Genomic DNA, 17,473 nt, shown 5'->3' with positions numbered 1-17,473 from the left:
TCTGCCTGCCACGGGCCCCGTGGTCCTTACTCTGCCTGCCACGGGCCCTGTGGTCCTTACTCTGCCTTTCACGTGCCCCGTCGTCCTTACTCTGCCTGCCACAGGCCCTATGGTCCTTACTCTGCCTGCAACTGGCCCCGTGGTCCTTACTCTGCCTGTCACAGGCCCCAGGGTCCTTACTCTGCCTGCCACGGGCCCCATGGTCCTTACTCTGCCTGCCACGGGCCCCGTGGTCCTTACTCTGCCTGCTACGGGCCCTGTGGTCCTTACTCTGCCTGCCACGGGCCGTGGTCCTTACTCTGCCTTTCACAGGCCCCGTGGTCCATACTCTGTCTGCCACGGGCCCCGTGGTCTTTACTCTGCCTGCCATGGGCCCCGTGGTCCTTACTCTGCCTGCCACGGTCCATGTGGTCCTTACTCTGCCTTTCACGGGCCCCGTGGTTCTTACTCTGCCTGTCACGGGCCCCGTGGTCCTTACTCTGCCTATCACGGGCCCCATAGTTCTTACTCTGCCTGCCACAGGCCCTGTGGTCCTTACTCTGCCTGTCACGGGCCCCTTGGTCCTTACTCTGCCTTTCACGGGCCCTGTGGTCCTTACTCTGCCTTTCACGGGCCCCGTGGTCCTTATTCTGCCATTCACGGGCCCCGTGGTCCTTACTCTGCCTTTCACAGGCCCTGTGGTCCTTACTCTGCCTTTCACGGGCCCTGTGGTCCTTACTCTGCCTTTCACGGGCCCCGTGGTCTTTAATCTGCCTTTCACTGGCCCCATAGTTCTTACTCTGCCTGCCACAGGCCCTGTGGTCCTTACTCTGCCTGTCACGGGCCCCTTGGTCCTTACTCTGCCTTTCACGGGCCCTGTGGTCCTTACTCTGCCTTTCACGGGCCCCGTGGTCCTTACTCTGCCTTTCACGGGCCCCGTGGTCCTTACTCTGCCTTTCACAGGCCCCGTGGTCCTTACTCTGTCTGCCACGGGCCCCGTGGTCCTTACTTTGCCTGCCACGGTCCATGTGGTCCTTACTCTGCCTTTCACTGGCCCCGTGGTTCTTACTCTGCCTTTCACGGGCCCCGTGGTTCTTACTCTGCCTGTCATGAGCCCCGTGGTCCTTACTCTGCCTATCACGGGCCCCATAGTTCTTACTCTGCCTGCCACAGGCCCTGTGGTCCTTACTCTGCCTGTCACGGGCCCCTTGATCCTTACTCTGCCTTTCACGGGCCCTGTGGTCCTCACTCTGCCTTTCACGGGCCCCGTGGTCCTTACTCTGCCTTTCACGGGCCCCATGGTCCTTACTCTGCCTTTCACTGGCCCTGTAGTCCTTACTCTGCCTGTCACAGGCCCCGTGGTACTTACTAAGCCCTTCACGGACCCCGTGGTTCTTACTCTGCCTGTCAGTGACCCTGTGCGCCTGGTTTCTCACTCTGTCTGTCTGTGATGGCCCTGTCAGCGTTAGTAAGGATGCAACGGGTCTTGGTGGAAGCAATGAAAATTGCCTTTTAAGTGCTATTATGGTAGTAAAATACAGCAACTATCAGGGTTCAATGCCCCCCTCAGATCTCCGGGCCCCGGTGCCACTGCACCTATTGCACCCACAGTAGCTTCGCCAGTGCCTGTTGGTGCTCCTGACTCCACCTAGCATGGACCCTGTAGAAGAAGAGGGGTCGCTTGTCCCAGGCTCAGCTCCGGGACCCCCATCTCTGGTCCACGGCCTCTCAGAAAACTGGATTTCAAATATGGATTGGATTTTCCGTGGGAGGGAATGAATCCATAAGATATTGTCACGGGCCTCTTGGTCCTTACTCTGCCTTTCAAGGGCCCCGCGGTCCTTACTCTGCCTTCCAAGGGCCCCGTGGTCTTACTCTGCCAGCCACGGGCCCCTTGGTCCTTACTCTGCCTTTCAAAGGGCCCCGTGGTCCTTACTCTGCCTGCCACAGGCTTCGTGGTCCTTACTCTGCCTGCCACGGGCCCTATGGTCCTTAGTCTGCCTGCCACAGGCCCCGTGGTCGTTACTCTGCCTGCCACGGGCCCCGTGGTCCTCACTCTGCCTGCCACGGGCCCCGTGGTCCTTACTCTGCCTGCCACGGGCCCCGTGGTCCTTACTCTGCCTGCCACTGGCCCTGTGGTCCTTACTCTGCCTGTCACGGGTCCCGTGGTCCTAACTCTGCCTGTCAAGAGCCCCGGGGGCCTTACTCTGCCTGTCACGGGCCCCGTGGTCCTTACTCTGCCTGTCACGAGCCCCGTGGTCTTACTCTGCCTGTCATGGGCCCTGTGATCCTTACTCCGCCTGTCACGGGCCCCGTGGTCCTTACTCTGCCTGCCACGGGCCCTGTGGTCCTTACTCCGCCTGTCACGGGCCCCGTGGTCCTTACTCTGCCTGCCACGGGCCCTGTGGTCCTTACTCTGCCTTTCACAGGCCCCGTGGTCCATACTCTGTCTGCCACGGGCCCGTGGTCCTTACTCTGCCTAACACGGGCCCCGTTTTCCTTACTCTTTCTGCCACGGGCCCCGTGGTCCTTACCCTGCCTTTCACGGGCCCCGTGGTCTTACTCTGCCTGTTACGGGCCCCGTGGTCCTTACTCTGCCTGTCACAGGCCCCGTGGTCCTTACTCTGCCTGTCAAGGGCCCCGTGGTCCTTACTCTGCCTGTCACAGGCCCAGTGGTCCTTACTCTGCCTGCCACGGGCCCTGTGGTCCTTACGCTGCCTGCCAAGGGTCCCGTGGTCTTTACTCTGCCTGTCATGGGCCCTGTGATCCTTATTCTGCCTGTCACAGGCCCGTGGTCATTACTCTGTCTGTCACGGGCCACCTGGTCCTTACTATGCCTGTCACAGGCCCCAGGGTCCTTACTATGCCTGCCACGGGCCCGTGATCCTTACTCTGCCTGCCACGGGCCCATGGTCCTTACTCTGCCTGTCACAGGCCCCTTGCTCTTCAGTCTGTCTGTCACAGGCCCCAGGGCCCTTACTCTGCCTGCCACGGGCCCCGTGGTCCTTACTATGCCTTTTACGGGCCCCGTGGTCCTTACACTGTCTGTCACGGGCCCCGTGGTCCTTACTCTGCCTGCCACGGGCCCCGTGGTCCTTACTCTGCCTGCCACGGGCCCTGTGGTCCTTACTCTGCCTTTCACGGGCCCCGTCGTCCTTACTCTGCCTGCCACAGGCCCTATGGTCCTTACTCTGCCTGCAACTGGCCCCGTGGTCCTTACTCTGCCTGTCACAGGCCCCAGGGTCCTTACTCTGCCTGCCACGGGCCCCATGGTCCTTACTCTGCCTGCCACGGGCCCCGTGGTCCTTACTCTGCCTGCTACGGGCCCTGTGGTCCTTACTCTGCCTGCCACGGGCCGTGGTTCTTACTCTGCCTTTCACAGGCCCCGTGGTCCATACTCTGTCTGCCGCGGGCCCCGTGGTCTTTACTCTGCCTGCCAGGGGCCATGTGGTCCTTACTCTGTCTGCCATGGGCCCCGTGGTCCTTACTCTGCCTGCCACGGTCCATGTGGTCCTTACTCTGCCTTTCACGGGCCCCGTGGTTCTTACTCTGCCTGTCACGGGCCCCGTGGTCCTTACTCTGCCTATCACGGGCCCCATAGTTCTTACTCTGCCTGCCACAGGCCCTGTGGTCCTTACTCTGCCTGTCACGGGCCCCTTGGTCCTTACTCTGCCTTTCACGGGCCCTGTGGTCCTTACTCTGCCTTTCACGGGCCCCGTGGTCCTTATTCTGCCATTCACGGGCCCCGTGGTCCTTACTCTGCCTTTCACAGGCCCTGTGGTCCTTACTCTGCCTTTCACGGGCCCTGTGGTCCTTACTCTGCCTTTCACGGGCCCCGTGGTCTTTACTCTGCCTTTCACTGGCCCCATAGTTCTTACTCTGCCTGCCACAGGCCCTGTGGTCCTTACTCTGCCTGTCACGGGCCCCTTGGTCCTTACTCTGCCTTTCACGGGCCCTGTGGTCCTTACTCTGCCTTTCACGGGCCCCGTGGTCCTTACTCTGCCTTTCACGGGCCCCGTGGTCCTTACTCTGCCTTTCACAGGCCCCGTGGTCCTTACTCTGTCTGCCACGGGCCCCGTGGTCCTTACTTTGCCTGCCACGGTCCAAGTGGTCCTTACTCTGCCTTTCACGGGCCCCGTGGTTCTTACTCTGCCTGTCACGGGCCCCGTGGTTCTTACTCTGCCTGTCATGAGCCCCGTGGTCCTTACTCTGCCTATCACGGGCCCCATAGTTCTTACTCTGCCTGCCACAGGCCCTGTGGTCCTTACTCTGCCTGTCACGGGCCCCTTGATCCTTACTCTGCCTTTCACTGGCCCTGTAGTCCTTACTCTGCCTGTCACAGGCCCCGTGGTACTTACTAAGCCCTTCACGGACCCCGTGGTCCTCACTCTGCCTTTCACGGGCCCCGTGGTCCTTACTCTGCCTTTCACGGGCCCCGTGGTCCTTACTCTGCCTTTCACTGGCCCTGTAGTCCTTACTCTGCCTGTCACAGGCCCCGTGGTACTTACTAAGCCCTTCACGGACCCCGTGGTTCTTACTCTGCCTGTCAGTGACCCTGTGCGCCTGGTTTCTCACTCTGTCTGTCTGTGATGGCCCTGTCAGCGTTAGTAAGGATGCAACGGGTCTTGGTGGAAGCAATGAAAATGGCCTTTTAAGTGCTATTATGGTAGTAAAATACAGCAACTATCAGGGTTCAATGCCCCCCTCAGATCTCCGGGCCCCGGTGCCACTGCACCTATTGCACCCACAGTAGCTTCGCCAGTGCCTGTTGGTGCTCCTGACTCCACCTAGCATGGACCCTGTAGAAGAAGAGGGGTCGCTTGTCCCAGGTTCAGCTCCGGGACCCCCATCTCTGGTCCATGGCCTCTCAGAAAACTGGATTTCAAATATGGATTGGATTTTCCGTGGGAGGGAATGAATCCATAAGATATTGTTTGCATATCACCCGGGGTGCCCTTGCATCACCCCGGCCCAGCAGGCAGTGCGCCTTTACGTTGACACTGGGCTTTTTTCGCCAATAAATCTTAAAATGCAGCGATAAATATGAAAGTATTAACCGAAAAGGCTCGTAAAACGGTAATTCCGCGACAGGCCTGACTTTATTGGCCTAGTAAATTATTAAGTGGGCCAAATAAAAATTAGCCTCTTCTCTAGATATAATGTGCCTCCGTCTTCTGAATCCGTCGTTTCTCTCCGATGCATATTCTGTACTGTCCCGGGGGGGCTGTGTACCCGCTAATATCTACAAACCATGGAGCAGACAGCGCGGGACAGCAGATCACGAGTTATGTGGCAGCGCGCCGGGATTTCGCGTTACAAACTCCTCTCAGGGACAGTTATTGCTTCCTGGGTTTATGGCGGGAAATCCTGGCGCTATTAGTCAATCCTATGTGTGCCCTTCATCTGCCTGTTTTATATTCTGCACGTACACTCGAGTGTTACAATAACAAATACAGTCTCATTTATTTTTTATAATATTAGGGAATTCGTAGGAGGTGGGGAGTAATAGTAGAGTCGCCACCTGGCTCCCTGCCACTTAAAGCGCATTTACCCACCCCTGCCTTATTGTTTTGCCAAAGGCACTTTGCATGCAGGAATTTCTAAGCCCATTCCTATTAAGTAACAACTGAAACTACCTGAATTCGTACCAAATCTCTCACAGTTACTGTGAGGTCATGTTCATTCGACCCTTTAGCGTCACGTATGGCCTTGCGTTACTTTAAATAAACGTGGCGCGTCATTGACACCCTTTTTATTACGCTTCATGGCATCTAGGGCACTGTTTGCACCCCTGGCTGCATGACAGCCTATTGCATTCTAGTGCTACCACGAAACAACAGAAGAGGGCGCTCGATTGAAACAAATAGCTTCAACCCAGACTTTGTTGCTCGCTGGAGTGGGAGCACCCAAATAGAAAATGGTTGTTATACCTGGGACTTCGAGAACCTTTACACTCGAGCAGTCCTAGGACATGTCAAAGGGAAAAATAGTGATTGAAAAGTTTAAGAAACCATTTGCTGCCCAAGAGATCGTGTTATCCCTTATCTCCAGGGTTCACGTTTCCATTTCCTGGTTGTCGATTTTACATCCCGCTGCATTCTGGGAGTTGTAGTCACGGTTAATTTCACTTGGACTAACACACTTAGAAATACTGATCTGGGCAGGAAAGGGAGGACTTTGCTAAGTGGTCTCTGCATAAATGAAGTTTGGGTAATCTCGACTCTAAGTGATGTAAGATGCACACTCAGTTTATGGAAGTTTTGGGCTTCTGTAGGTCTGGGTTTTGAAAGTGCAGCTGTCAAACAGAGGCAGCGCCACCAATATACACAGATTGGGCCGTGAGTCTGCCCTTTTTCGCCGTTTGTTTGCTTCTGCTCGGCCTTGTTTCAGCCATTGGATTGAGACTTTTGGAATCCGTCTCGGCTCTCACGGCTTCATCTCTCACTGCTATTTGCTGTCTAGGTGTATCCTTCCGCCTCCATCGAGTGCTACCTTGAACGTGACAGACTACTTTATAGATACCTCCCTGGGTCCAATCCTGTTTTATCCCTTCCCACGTCTCTCTCTCCAATGTGCTAAGACTGCACACATCAGCCCATTAAACCCAGACCTATTGGCTCTGCGAATTCTTGTGTAACTCTTTTGCTGCCTTTAAAAAGTCCATAAATTGCTGAAACTTATATTTCATTGCTTAAACTTCACTTCTCCTATCACCTGCCACCACCAGTCTTCCTAGTGGGTCTTTCTCAATCCCACTGGCCTCAAATGTAAATGCAAACCATTCCCTCATCCATCCCTCCACTATCCTTTTTCAGTACAAATAACAAACTTGCACGTCCACCGCTCAAATTAATTTCATATTCCCCAATACTCATTTCTCCACGAATCCTATTTGCGTTCCAGAGTAGCGTGCTACCTGCTAAAAAACGCTTCTACACCCCATCAGAAGTTAGCAAGCGCTATATAAATGCAGGCCCGTCTCCTTGTATCCCTCCACTATCCTTTTACTATCCAAATAACAGACTAACATGTCCGCCGCACAAATTAATTTCATATTTCCCTATACTAATACACCAATAATGCTTTTTGGGTTCCGGAGTAGCGTGCTACTCACCAAAAAAGCACTTCAACACCTCGTCATGGGTAGTAAGCGCTATATAATTGCAATTACAATAACAACTTCCTGAGGCCCGCCATCTTAGAATGACTTATTTGAACCATGAGCCTTTTGTGCCCTTTTTAACACACCCAGTGGTAGGACAGGTGGGGTGTCCGATACTTGGGTGACCATATCACGAGTAAAACTCTGTCACTATAAGATGAAATTTTGTGGACCATCAGGGGGCAATTAGGGGTCCATGATCTCCACTGCTAACACAATTCACACCCTGAGCTACACTCTGTCAAAACTATATACTTATGTCTTTGCTGTTAAGAAATATTTAGTATTTAATCAGATCCAGTTGATATGTTTTATGGCTGTCTGGCGAAATGTCTGAAAGTGACTGAAAGTGATTGACGCCATGCTGCATGCAGGACATATTATATGTGACCACTGGCAAAACTGAAGTAGAAGGTGATCGCTTTGTATCTGCTTGTTCAAAATAAGTGAGGAATCAGCATACTTTTTTATGGCATGAAGAAGTCTCAGTAATTGGAGCGAAACGCGTTGGCTGTTAGTTTGTAATGTGTAACATAAAAAAACCTAGAATAAAGCATTAATCAGTGGACTGTTATGAGTGTGGAATATTGAACATTGGAAATAGGGTGCGCTCCCCCATTGTAACTTAGGGTGGCTAAAGAGCACCAGGGAAGATGCTGGCACAATCTGCCTTACTAAAGGGACAAAAACACATTGGGGTAGTCCAGGCTGGTAGGCAGGGTGAGCCGCTGCCACCAATGATGCGTTGGGCATCACCTTTAAGTGCTCTCCCCACCCTTCTGAAGCACTCAGTTCACAACAATACACAATTGAATTTCAAGCAAGCTCCACGAGAGACTTCAGTTCACTTTGCGCACTATGCAAAAACAACACTCCCTCACTCGCTCTCCCACCTAATTACCTATTCACCACTGAGTGACTTACTGATTGGGTCGCACATTCAGTCACTCAGTTTCTGACTGGTTCACTCCACTTCTATTTACTCACAAACTCTCTCACTTAATTCATTCACGACTCGCTCACTTTGTTATCAACTCATTATGTGACTGACTGATTAATGAGCCATTCAGTCACTCAGTCAAGCATCTTTCCTATTAGTGAAGTGACGTGTTTTCTTACTGACACACACTTGCTCACTCAACCGTTTATTGTATTGTAATTGCATTTATATAGCACTTATTACCCCTGACGAGGTGTCAAAGCACTAATGAACTTATGAACTGATGGATCGAATACTATCTGACTTACTCATTCCCCCACCCGCCCCTACACTCACGCTCTTTGGATGACAGCCTGACTCACTAATTAACCTGGTGTCTATCAGACTCAATCTCTCACTCACTCACTCACTCACCCAGGTACTCATTAAATGACTTGAGTGAGTGGCTTACATCCTCAAACATTCCCTCACTGACTAATTGCCTTAGCACTGATAAAATGACTCAGTCACTCACTCTGCCTGCTGACATTCACTCAATTTCACTGTTCAATTAGAGCACAAGCCCTGAAAGCCACATGTATGTGTATGCATGCATGCAATATGTGTATAGCACAAACCTAGAGAAAAGTAGGCGGAAGCCTAATAGTTAACACGCTTCTCCCAAACACCACATTTGAGTTTACATCTAACTTTACAATAACATATAAATGCAAACCGATCCGTTATGGGTTCCGGAGTAGCGTGCTACTCGCCGAAAAAGCACTTTGACGCCTCATCAGGGGTAGTAAGCGCTAAATAAATGCAATTACAATACAAATCAATCTACACAGCACCTTGGAACAACAGATGATCACTTTTACGTACGTCAGTTGCTTTCTTGTCGGCTTGTTCTAGTTTTTCTTGTGCATCTTTGAGGGCCTCGGAGTATTTATCAAGCTCATCCTCTGTTCCTTTGAGTTTCTTCTGTAGCGCAACCAGCTCATCTTCCACCTTTCAAGAAAAGGAAATAGATATATTATGCACATATCCAAAAAGGTGTCGCCATTTTGGGACAGGGTCCTCTCAATATCTGTCCATTACTCATAGGCGTCATTCGACGCTTGTTCATACAATACATAAAATATCTGTAGATTTTTATTTGTGTTCACAAAAATGCATATGCTGGTGAGATTGCAAAATAATATACAAATTCTCAAAATGTATTCTGATATTCTAACAATTAAATAATTGTTATTAATTGCATTTCAGTTCCCAAGATTGTAATACCTCTAGACATATGCAGGAATGTTCCAGTCTGCATTTATTCGTACAGTCTTAATATATGGCGGTCAATGTAAAATTGTTCAGTAATCACTAATTACTTTTTTTTATAAAGCGAGTTCCTGTATTATGTTGTCTTTCATACATCATTTCCTTTGGTTTTTCTTTGTTCGCCATAAGTTGGCAGGGTATGCTCAGACGTGAGTCCCTTGCTCACTTTGCCACTGGATTCAAGCAAGCCGGGCTGAAGAAGGCTGAAATGCCAGAAACCGGTCCTCGGTAGCTTGTTTCCGGTCCAGGGAAGGCATGGTTTGGCAGTTCGGGCTGGACTGTTACCATGAGGCACAGGGTCAGACTGATTTGCATATGGCCATGTCTGAACTGGGGTGGCAGAGTGGGCTAAAGAACGGTGATGGATCAAACCCAGATCTTTTGACTGGGGGTGAGTGCTTGCATTGTCAACGCTCCGTCCATCATTTCCTTTGTTTTTTTGTTTTTTTTGTCCCTCATAACTAAGCTTCACAGTTGAAGCCAACTGTTCCCCAGTTTGCAGGCACGGAGAACTACATAAATCCAACCAGTTTCATAAAATGTTCGAATTAGTTCCACTGTCTTAGTTTTTGTCAATACCAACATAACATAACAATCTGTATCGTTTGTGTTCTTTGGTAGAGGGGACACGCTTCTGTGAAGAAGTATTCATGCTGTTTATTCTAAAATAGCCGTCAACACGGGGAAACATAACTTGTCGGGAAATGTTCTAGCTACACCTTACTAAAAGAATGTTTTAGACCCATTGCCCACCGGTAGTATAAATGAACGTAAACTGTCTCACATATATTAAATGAGATATGTGTGTTGGTGTGTTGCCTTTATGCGACGTGTATATTCATGGAGTTGTAATGGATATATGTTATATGTCCTTAAACTATACCAGTGAGTTACGCACATGCTATTGAGGCCTGTATGTAGCCTGTAGACTGCAGGTTCGAAATCCAGGCACAACCACTAGGATTGTTTCTGTTTAAAAATATTTTTGTACAATATATATGAAAGACAAGTATTTCTGTTCTGAGATTTCCATCCTATACCACAATCTAGTTCACCTTCTGAAGAAGTGCTATCAGAGTTGTGAGCGGGTGAATTCCTGTGTTAGGTAAGGATATTGTATTGTTAATTGCCTAGCGCTTTGTAACTACTTGTGAGGCCCCAGGCACTGAGTATGTTAGTTCCAGGGAGTTGTGGGTGAATGTTCTTTGTCTTTGATTGGTCAGACTGGATGGCTCTAACAAATTGATAATTCACTCTTCTAGGATGTGGTGAAATAGTGTAAGTGTTTGTCGGGCAATTGGTTGTCGTGAGTGGAATGAGGGGTCAATTAATGGCACAATTGGGGTTTATGGGTGTGTGTTAGGATGTCTGTTGATTGGTAGTGCATGGTGTGTCCTGGCAGAGAGTGCTGTTGTGAGTGTGGTGTTGCTGTGGTATTGTTCCTTGCACACCTTCCTACACACATCCTATGAGAAGTGGGTGTACTTGTGCACTTTCTCACAATAAATGCTCCATTTAAATTACACAGATTTTTTGGGGATCAAAGCCTAGATACCCGCACAAGTCCTAGCATCCCTATTTAATCAGTACTGAAGGTGCAAAAGGGCTGGAGGTACAATCCCCTATACCTCCAATAATTGGGGAGCTTGTCGTCACCCAACCGGCTTTCCCAATGCAAAAACAAACAGAGTTAGCCCAGCACACTTTCAAAGTCACAATAACATTTTGACAGTTTTCCAAATGCAAACGTATTCCAATGAAGAGTCGATGTTATATTGTCTTATTAAATTTCATCCTTTATTTTTCTTTTTTAAAACGTTTTGCAACCACCAACACGTTTCGTCCACACACGGACTTCTTCAGGGCTCGCAGTATGTATTTGTAGCGCTGTCATATGATTATTGCTAACGTATTGTGACCAGTTCGTTTTTACGGACAGTTAACTCCTCAATATTAAGGTCTATTTCACTCCAGGTAATATTCCATGTTGAATTTTTATCAAAGTGACAGCGTCGTTCGGGCAGCACGATCATCCACGGGCAAAGGCAGTGCTGCGCCGTGGACTTATACGACAATATAACATCGACTCTTGATTGGAATAAGTTTGCATTTTGAAAACTGTCTAAATTTTATTGTGACTTTAAAAGTGTGCTGGGCTAACTCTGTTTGTAAATGCTCCATCTAACCCTGAAGCCTTTGAGTGGGGAACAAACGTCCAGAAAAATATGGGAAAGTCACTTGCAAATATCTGAAACAGATACTTCTGACTGGAAATCCCTAATGTTCATTGCTACACCCCACACAACCTTGAGCTCACCCCCCACACAAATAATTGGATATTGCATGTGCCTAGTGCACGTGACGTCGCATTCTGCATATAGTACGCAAATGTAAACTAGACATGCGACCATATACGTCACTTTCGTGTCTCGCACGCACATAAGGTCTGAGTCACACATTATTTTTTAAAGAAAAGCTTCGCTTCGTGACTTGGTGTCTTTATTGGCTGCAATTAAATTGTTTTATACTGCATTTTCACGCCTAACATCTGAATTTCCGCCACCGCAACTCAACAAAATCAAATATTCTATTTGCACGACATACTGAGAAGAAAAGGAAATCGTCAATAATTAAAATATATATATATAGAAACATCCACGTCGTGCCTAAAACGTTCCTTATGTCATCGACGTCAAATTAAATATAGCAGTGGCCCTCATCTTGCTGGAAGATATTTTAATGTCACTTAACCCTGGGTGCAGGAACCAAAGCATTTTTTAGCTATGCGGAGGCCGCCCCTAAACCCCATTAGATCCCTGATTTATGCTGAGTTATTTGAATCTGGCGGGACGAGGGGACAGCCCTCAGAGCGCTTTGAGGTGACACAGCATTCTTGGGAGCCGAGGTAGTGCGGGTGGGGCGAGGGAAAGGCCCCATTCCAGCTGCCAAAGTCCTAATCAGGAAATGGCAGCCCCTGGTGTCAGATGTAACTAGAAGCCCATCTGTGAGCCAAACCGTGAGACAAAAGTATTGAAATATAAGGGAAAATACGTTTTATACGCCTACTTTCTAGGTCTGGAGTTAGCGAAGACTTTGCGATTTTACGGAAATTATATTTACAATATAAATATTTCTATTTATAGAGGCTTTCAGTTAGTTCTTTTCATCTACTGTTCTGTTATTGTGTCATTAACATGTTTCTTCCTCACACTACAGCACTGCTTAACTTGTAAGACCCAGGGCTCTCCTCAGGAGGTCACTGCAGCTTGCACCACACCTTGCCCCAGCCCTGCGGCCAATGATAGAAACACAACTACTAACCATCACACTGCCACAAGTGTGACAATTTTAACTATTTCAGGTCCTCAAAGCTGTAAGAATTGCTTGGACGGCAGATAATAGTCATTTTTAATGTGTAGTGCATCACTAATAAACTGTTGCTGTGGTTATCACTAAATTAGCTGGACAGCGCCACCTTGTGGCAGACAGCTACAAGCAATGGTGTTGACAATTAAGTGCAGGCACCGAGCACCGGAAACAACAGGCTCAAATTAAGCACTACACTACAGAATACAGCATAGGGTCCAATTCTATTTCAGCCATTGGCAATCTTCACTGTGAGTGAGGGTATTTTGCAGTTTTGAAAGGAACACATCTGCGCACAAAGTAGTTCCCTAAGGTGCTATCGACTGGCAATTGCTTTTAGCCCATGATCTGGTTTGTATTATTTTTTGTGTTGCCGAGGGCGTGATAACACTTTGAACAAAAAAGTTGTACAACTATCATGACAAATGAAGCACGGACACAGCCAACTTCAAATGTCTTGTGTGTGAGCGAAGCTTGCACTTCTGCCGCCTGTCTTCTGCCTGTCCTGACCATAGGAGCATTTGTACAAATAATGTTTATGTTTTGTGTGCTCTGTGTCTGTGAGATACAGTGGCATTCATTGGCTGTGCCCATGCTAAAGCTGCTATATATGTGAAGTAGACATGACGTGAAATTCCCTGTGATGTGCCTGTTCTCTGTGTTTTAGGGAAGCTTGTATAGTTTTTTCCTGCAGCCTTCACCGTTCGGCCCAAAAGGCAGGTTTACAGTGGTAAGACACATGCTAGGCGTGTTTGACTTTTGTGTCTGAGGGAAGCCTGCAATTATACTACCTATATTCTAGCTGTTGTAGGTGTGCGCATGTGAAGAAAGGCTGCAGTACTAGCAGCCCTGCTGACACATATTGTGTTAATAGGTGTGGCTTGCTCATCTAAAGCCTATGATTTACATTTTCTGTGTGTCAGGGGAGGTTTGGGTTCTGCTAACATGTGGCACTATGTGTTATGTGTGTGTGTGTGTGTGTGTGTGAGAGAGAGAGAGAGAGAGATAGAGAGAGAGACACTGTGGGTTTGTGAAGGAATAATTGCACAGCTGATGCAAATGCCATGTTGTGAGAAAATGGGGTTCTGTTGCAGTACCCTCCCTCTTTTTGCCTGGCTTTTGATGCAACTTTGACTGTAGAGTACTCGGTCCCTGCTGTCCAGGTTCTCAGTACCAGTGTTCTTTCCATAAAAACATGTCCACAATTTGTACTTCTGCCCCCCTGTTAGTATCTAGTAAGTGGTACCATGGGTACCTAGGGCCTGGAGGCTGAAGAGGGTCCTACGGGACCCCCTCGCTAGGACCATGCCACTGCCCAGGCAGCTTGCAAGTCCCGGTGAGGTACAAAAATAACCAAGTTGACATGGCATACTGCCTGGCAGGGCCGGGTCTAGGATTTGCGAGGCCCTGGGCTAAAAAGGAATGTGCGAGGCCCCTCTAATGTAGATAAGTGGCCCCTTGCAAGGAGACCATTCACAGACACTGTGGGAGGCCTATTGTCCAGCATTTTGTCGCCCCCCACAGTTTTAACTTTGAGCCCACAAGCATTTCTCACACCTTCAGTCCCATAGGTGTGAGAATTGCTTGTGGGATAAAAGTTAAAACTATGGGGGCGCCAAAATGATGGACAATGGGCCTCCCACAGTGTCTGTGAATGGGTCTCCTTTCAATTGAAGGGAGCGTCTCCCTCCCTTTTGTATCCAGATACCATCCCTGAGAGGCCCGGGGAAGGGGGCCACTCCATTTCAAAGAAAGGTGACACCTTTCTTTGAAATGGATCGCCAGGGAACCAACAGGACGCGTCACCAGTGCGTGGCCCCATGCTGGTGGGCTGAGTGCGAGGCCCTGGGCAGGTGCCCACGCTGCCCATGCCTAGCGCCGGCCCTGCTGCCTGGGTGCCATCCCAGCCAGCACTGCCTAAGATATAGGTAAGTCACCCCTCTAGCAGGCCTTATCAGCGCTAAGGCATAGTGCATTTCTATCACAGATGTGGGCACATCTGCATGAGCTGATATTCCCCTACAGTATTAAGGTCTATTCCCTAATATTGTAAGTGCCAGGGATGCATAGAGAGTACATGGGCTGGGAACTTGACAACTCGAGTTCCACCTCACCATGATGGCTTCTCTGATCCCTGGAGTGTTTGGCACCAAACTACTCCTTTTAATAAATCCATATTGATGCCAGTGTGGGATTTATTGTACCTCAGTGGTGCCCCCTGAAAAACTACTGACCCTGGTGTGGGCACTGACTAACTTTAGACAGCCAGCCACCACTAGACATGTTTCTGGACCCCTGGGTGGAGAGCCCCTGCTCTCTGGGACCAGACACAATGCTCGTTCTGGGCACAGGTGTCACACCTCCCCCAGGATGGGCCAGTGCTCGAAGAGGGGAAGCTTCAAAGGCTTGCCACCTTTGTAATGCGATCTCCACCCTTTGCTGTTAGCAGCAGATGGAAGCCCCTAGTTTACACCCCCACTTTAGGCGGGAAAACCAATGGGAAAACTTAGCAGAATATGAGGTGTGCCCACCTCTGCCAACTCCACCTCTAAGGTGGAGGAGGCGAGATGAAGCACATCTTTCAGTCCCCGCCATCTTGAATATGGGGGACCCCTCCAATCAGGGCTATGTCTCACAGGAGGGTGGTATAATAGAGGGTGTAGTCACCCCAGGTAAGGTGTCCGTTGGCCCTACCTGCTACTCCCCAAAAACACCCCTAAATCTAGTATTCATGTGGCTCTAGCAGACCTGTAAACTAGATCTGAAACAACCTAAGAAGCAAGAACATGACCCTGCAGAGTAGACGAAGACGACGACTTCCTTGGCCGCAGCCCTACCGGCCTGTCTCCAGCTACTGCAAACCTGTGACCAGTCTTGCAGCCAATGACCTCTAAAAACCCTGGGAGGACTCCAATCTCCCATGGACTGCAGACCTGTCCAAGAAGAAACAAATTCCAAGGACCCCAGATCCAGGTGGATCCGCGTCTCCTGCCCATTCTCGACCTGATGCCCAATGCCCAAGGCCCGAGTACGAGTGGCTCACCTGTGCAGTGAAGTCTCCCCAGTGATCCTGACCTCGTGTCCAGCATTGGCGGACCTCTCCTGAACTCCATGGCGGCGCCTGCAATGTGAATCCAGAGGCTTCCCCAGACCACGACCAGCTCCGGTAAGAAGACTCCGACATCGTAAGGCGCCCCTGAACCTGAAGCCACTGGGCCATGGTGAGCTGAACCGACGGTGCCCCTGAAACCCCCTACACCTCCACTTACATACGCTGCCTCCTGCTACCTCTGGTGCAACGCCTGCAGCCGGTTTGCCAAAACAAGACACTCCATGGAAAAGCATTGGATTCAGAATTTAAAAGTCTTTAAAGTCAGTTAGGCCTTAGAAACCCTTAGCATTTTTTTTAATACTAACAAGTGCCCAGCTACTTTAAAAACTATGTTGATGCTCTAGGGACCGGCCAGGAATTCAACCTGGACCCATATGCACACATGAAAGTTACTCAACTGAAGAATTTGTGCAAGGCATGGAACATTAGCATGGGCCCAAGGCCCACAAAAGATCATCTCCAGCAGGTGCTGGCAAGGATTACAAGGCCATGGAAAGCAAAACATCTCCCAATGGGGAAGAAGTTGATGATGAGTCCCAAGAAGTAGAGGAAGGGGACTCTAAATCAGTCACTACCCTCTCAGATAGTGACACCACTGGGAGTAACTTCAGCAGCATCTCAGAGGAGGGAGACACTGCAGATACAGATCTTCAGAAACTGGCCAAGAGGATAGCTCTAGCAGCTAAACTCCTAACCATAGAAAAAGAAAGAGCTGAGATGGGCCTAGGACCCATCTCTGGTGGCATCAAAATACTAACTAGGGAGGTAGACTTTGTAGGCTCCAAAATCCCCAAAGGGATTGTCCCTAAATACTTTGACTTTGATGATATTACCAAGTGGCTCATTGCATTTTAGAGAGTCTGTCTAGGTAGACAGGTCCACAGGAAGTTGTGGAGTGCTATCCTGTGGGAAATGTTCCCAGGAAAGTGCATGGATAGACTCCTGACACTCAGTGATAAAGATGCTGCATCCTGTGACCTCATGAAGGGTACCCAGATTGAGGGCTTTGGATTCAGCACTGAGGAGTATAGGATCAGATTCAGGGAGGCCAAGAAAACCCAAAGCCAATCCTGGGTAGATTTTGTAGATTACTCAGTGAAAACACTGGGAGGTTGGTTAAATGGTAACAATATACACGATTATGATTGGCTTTATCATTTGATAATGAAATAACATCTGTTAAGTAATTGTATGCAGGAAAAGTTGCATCCATATCTAGCAGACCTGGGGCCAGTCTCTCCCCAAGATTTGGTGAGAACATGGGGTTCTGTTGCAGTACCCCCCACCCACACTTTTTGCCTGCCTTTTGATGCAGAGTACTGGGTCCCTGCTGTCCAGGTTCCCAGTACAGTGTTCTTTCCCTAAAAACCTGTCCACATCTGGTACTTCTGCCCCTTAAGTCCTTAGTAAGTGGTACCCTGGGTACCTAGTGCCTGGAGGCTGAAGAGGGTCCCCTGCGACACCCTCACTGGGATCATGCCACAGCCCCTACAGCTGGCACGCCCATATGAGGTGAAGGAATGATCAGGTCAACATGGCACACTGCCTGTGGGCCACTCCAGCTAGCACTGCCTAAGAAATAGGTAAGTCACCCCTCTAGCAG

General features: G+C 49.4%; 1 protein-coding gene across 1 annotated transcript in view; it reads right to left on the bottom strand.

Moving 5' to 3' along the window:
• LOC144799624 (tropomyosin alpha-1 chain-like) overlaps window positions 1-17,473 on the bottom strand; it is a 50,168-nt gene that overhangs the window by 14,655 nt on the left and 18,040 nt on the right. The window contains exon 2 of the mRNA XM_078671040.1: window positions 8,946-9,071. Within this exon, the coding sequence (XP_078527166.1) occupies window positions 8,946-9,071 (126 nt within the window). The remainder of the gene's footprint in view (window positions 1-8,945; window positions 9,072-17,473) is intronic.

This window comes from Lissotriton helveticus, chromosome 12, assembly GCF_964261635.1.
Source record: "Lissotriton helveticus chromosome 12, aLisHel1.1, whole genome shotgun sequence".
NCBI lineage: Eukaryota > Metazoa > Chordata > Amphibia > Caudata > Salamandridae > Lissotriton > Lissotriton helveticus.
This window is presented reverse-complemented; position numbering and strand designations above follow the sequence as displayed.